This window comes from Echiichthys vipera, assembly GCF_963691815.1.
Source record: "Echiichthys vipera genome assembly, chromosome: 17".
Lineage (NCBI taxonomy): Eukaryota > Metazoa > Chordata > Actinopteri > Perciformes > Trachinidae > Echiichthys > Echiichthys vipera.
The window spans coordinates 13,792,231-13,796,724 of record NC_139842.1 but is presented as its reverse complement, the minus strand read 5'-3'; the positions used below and the strand labels follow the sequence as shown (position 1 = coordinate 13,796,724).

General features: G+C 42.3%; 1 protein-coding gene across 1 annotated transcript; it reads right to left on the bottom strand.

Annotated features, from left to right (window-relative positions):
- Positions 1 to 1,491: 1,491 nt before the first annotated feature.
- socs3a (suppressor of cytokine signaling 3a) lies at positions 1,492 to 4,213 on the bottom strand. Its single transcript, XM_083931072.1, has 2 exons — positions 4,018 to 4,213; positions 1,492 to 3,411 (listed from the first exon to the last, which is right to left on the bottom strand). The coding sequence occupies exon 2, from the start codon at positions 3,290 to 3,292 to the stop codon at positions 2,675 to 2,677; it is 618 nt and encodes a 205-aa protein (XP_083787198.1). The 5' UTR covers positions 3,293 to 3,411; positions 4,018 to 4,213; the 3' UTR covers positions 1,492 to 2,674.
- Positions 4,214 to 4,494: the final 281 nt, after the last annotated feature.

Sequence of the window (4,494 nt, the reverse complement as noted above, 5' to 3'; positions counted from 1 at the left end):
TGGGAAGGATAATGTCAACTGTTAACACCAATCACACATAAAGATCATATGTAAATCCTGTGCATTTAACCAAGTGTCACAGCAGTTGTCTCTGAGAGCCCAAATAGAAGCAATGCATAATTTTCTGTAGTGGACTTCTGAAATATGGTAAATTATCTTGGACTTATATATTTATATATATAAGTCATATATATATATTTCATACTTGTCACATTCACCCATTCCCACAGACACCACACTATGACAGTGGAATCTACATACCATATAATCTAATCTGACCATTCAGAGCACATTCACACACCCATGTACGGGGAGCAATTTGGGGTTCAGTGTCTTGCCCAAGGACACTTAGACATGCGGACCAGAGCCGGGGATTGAACCACCGACCTCTCAAATGGAGGATGACCCGCTCTACCTGAGCTACAGCCGCCACGATAAATAGTGGGCCCCGGGGTCTCCAGGACCCAAAACACAACATTAGGGTAAGAGAAGCTGTCTTATTATATAATTTCTGGTTTCATAAAACTCGACAAAGAAAAGTTTTTAGATGTTGTTTTTATTATTATTTTATTTTATTGCACATGAGGAAGAGAGCCATGAAGCACAGGGTGTGTAATAATCCTAACAATTAATCACACTGGTTGGATGTGACTTGACATCTTGCCTAATTATTACTGATCAGAATGTGCGCAGGTGTACAGACTAAGTAGCAGATACACTGTTGTTTAAGAACGTGTTGTTCCAGTGATCTGGCTGCACTCAGCTTTATTCCTGGATATGGTGCAACACATGTAATGGTAAATATAACCTCTCATTGACACATTTTTTTACCTCAGTGTTTATTTGTGTACAGGGCGGGGACATTTCTGAGAAGTTGTATACTTGTAACACATTTATGTGGCATCATTATGTGCGTGCATGTGAGAGCGTGTTATGTCACGCCAACACCTACAGGGAATCTAATGAGTCATAGTAGAATAAAGGAGCCAACTTCTCTTAAAGACTTGATCACTGTTCTACAGTTCTGGTGTATTTTGTCTGAAGCAGCTGCTCAACTTCTTTGTCAGAGGAAGAAGTTATCGGCTCAGAAAATAAGAATGACATATTATGTATGCTCTTTTTGACGCTGAAACTAAACTTTGCAGCGTCTTCTTGGAAAGGAATCTTTAAAATAGAGAAACTTTAAAGCTCTTGATATATGATAACATAGTGAGTTTGAGTGTTTCTCTAAAAATGCAGTGTCACGTAGAGCTGGGGTTCCCCATCTGGTGTTAAGGTGAAGAAGGTGATAATGTGGCAACTTTTTACCAGGAAATCATGAAAAAAATGTGAACTTCTGTCCTGACCTCTGTAGCAAATGAACAAAACCAAATGTGCTGCTCAGTGCATTAGGTAGTGTGTTTCACTGTAATTCAGTTTAGTCTCGCTGTGGAAATAAAGTTTTAGTAATCATTAAACAAATCAAACAGTGAGATCTCATTTCATAGAAAAATAGTGTTTTTTTATTATAAATTAACGAAATGTTCATACAAATATAAATACGTGCAAAGTCGTATCAGTCTGCCTGCTTCGTCAAACAAATATCTTCAAGCATCAACAGCCACTGGTTTGGCTGGCAAAAGTACATCTTTATAAAAGACAGCACAAAAACATCTTCACTCATGTAAACTCATGAAAATAAGATCCATTTTATCTCTTCTCCATATAAGGAGAAGACAGATACCATGTTTAATACATTCATTTGCAAGCAATGGCAATCGTGTCTGTGTCACAAATATTACCACATATTTTATTATATATCCTCACCACTGACGCCGCATTAAGCAGTGGTCTCTCCAGTAAGATCCTGTAGGACTCAGTCATGAATCATCAGTCAGGTGTTGCAACAAATTGTAGTCTAGTACAGCAAGTTTGGCATAAACACTTCCTCTAAATAAAAATATCAGAAACATGTATTCTTTCCACAATTTTATGCTCTTAAAACATCTTAGAAGATTCCGATTTTTCTTTTAAAGTTCAGTATTTCCCCATTGTGGCTGGTATAAATATGCACCCAGAAGGGCCATCAGTGTCCACTCATTCGCACTCTTTTGTACTTTCCATTTTCTGTCAATTTCCCAGCATAGTCAGAGATGCCAGGATGCTGGACAGACGTGTCTGATACATCCAAGATTATCATCCGAGGTCAGCAAAAAAAGCCAACCTGACTGTAAAAGCCAGTCCGGCTTTAATGGATGGATGATTCTCTGAGGCTGATGTGCGTGTGAGCTCGCCAGCCTCACAGCACATTTGGTTAGCAGCAGCAGCAGAGGGAACCTGTGTATCATCAGACTGTAAACAGCTGACTGTGAGCCTCACTTCACTTTTCAGTATATCATCAGTGAGGCAGAGGAGGATGGCGGGGGTCTCTTTCTTTCACACTACCAGAATACAGCAGTGACCTCTTTCTCTTGACCCTCTTGGTGGAGAGTCTCTCCCTCACTTTAAGAGACTGATGCACTCTTTTGTGTACGACCAACACACATCTTGTCAGTACAGTATCTTGGGCTTGACTCTCTTGACTCTGCTTCATTGTTATTCCTCAGACACAGCTTGTGTCTTCGAATGAAGCTGCGCTGAAACCATTTGGTTTCTTTCTAGTCTTTGCCCCTTCAAGGGCATCAGTCCGACGCATCTAGATAGGAGCATCATACTCCTGGAGGAACTCCTTAAGAGGATGAGGAAGTTGGTCTCTTTTAGAAGAAATGTCCAAATGTCCATTGACTGTTTTTCTGCACAAGTGCTGCAGGGTGGATAAGCTACAGGAGAGGGGTTTGATGAGCTCGAGAGGGATCTTCTCCCCTCCAGAGTAAATGTAGTAGATATTCCCACTGCGAGTGTTCCCTTTGCTCTGAGGCATGTAGAAATGGACGAGCTTGAGGACGCAGTCAAAGTGGGGAACAGATTGAATGTTCTTAGGGTCTGTTTGCAGGTAAAAAGAGGAAGAGTCACATTGGATACGCAGGTTCTTGGTGCCCGACGCCGTTTTGACACTGAGGGCGAACAGGTGTCGGTTGTCGGAGCTGTCCCTGATGAGGAACGTGCCGGTGGTCTCGGCCGCCAGCATGGCGTTGGCCTCCTTCCCAGTGATGGCGCCCCAGTAGAAGCCACTCTCCTGCAGCTTGTGGAGCGTGGCGAGGACCATCTGGTACTGCGTCTTGGAGGTGAAAGTCTTGTAACGGTGAGGCAGCCGCATACTGGAGTCCGAGAGGCTGCTGCTCATTGCAGAGTCAAACTTGCTGTAAGTTACCATGGCGCTGTGCCCACTCTCTAGACGGTCTGGGTAGCACTGGGCGCCACACAGACAAGAGAAGAAGAGGTGGGTGTCAAAGAGAGGGCGTGAAGAGGTCAGTCCGTCTGGGAGTGAAACACCTGAGGAGAAAAGAGAGGAGATGTGAGTTTGAGCCCAGGGTGGAAAAGATGACACTAAACAAAGCAAAATGCAGTTTCAAATTTGAACACTGACATACAGTAATAATAGCCCAGATCTGTTTTATTCATATGGAAGTCTAATGTAACACTCCTCAGCTCCAGCGGCTCTGTTGGAAACTATTTTTCCAGATGTGGAAGCATCGTGCCTTTTTACATCCCCGGTGATGATGGGAAAATAGCCCCAGAGCGCCATGACTTCTTTTTTTTATCCTCTAGAAACCAAAAAAAAGGAAACCCAAACTGCATGACTCTTATTATAAGACGCGTTGTGGCATAACGGCGTGTTTATCTACGGTTAAATGCTTCCATGTAAATTACAGCAATTTCGAGGAAACTTTTTTCTTGTGTGTAATCTGCCCTCGGGACTCGGTCAATTCCAGTAAAGACCGTAATCCGGATTGCGCAAATACCGGCTTCACTAAACAAACTACCTCACTTAGACAAGCAAATCATTATGCATCCACGTTTATATTGTAGGCTATACATAGATGAGGTATAACGAGAAAAAAATGAACGGAACAAAGAAAGAAAAGAAAAGATCCTCACCTTGTTTCTCCAAACTCGCTCTTTTTTAAATAAATCCAAGTGTGTCCAACTGTGGCTGGATAGATGTTTGCTCACAGTTGACCAGCGTCTGATAAATTGATACAAATGATTTAAAGTTCTTTGGCAACCAACTTCAGACTTGTGAAGTACTTTTCTCGGTGTGTTTCAGCCCGAGTGTTGCCCTGCTGAGCTGAGCTTTGACTTACTAGCGAAGCAGGAGACGGAGAGAACTCATTATAACTGTGAGGAGACTCCTCCTCCTGTTTCCAGTAAGCCTCTCTCTCTCTTGGCAGACAGGAAGCATGACTTTATTTTTTTATTTTTTTGAAGGATTCCTGCTAAGAGAAGCGCCCTCCCCCCGCGGTTCCTCCAAAATGAAGTTAAGGAGTTCCAAGCATTCGTTATTTACCTTTGGTAACCTAGTATATGTCTCTTTAGGGTCTTATTTAAATAACACAATACATTTGTTAGCATTAT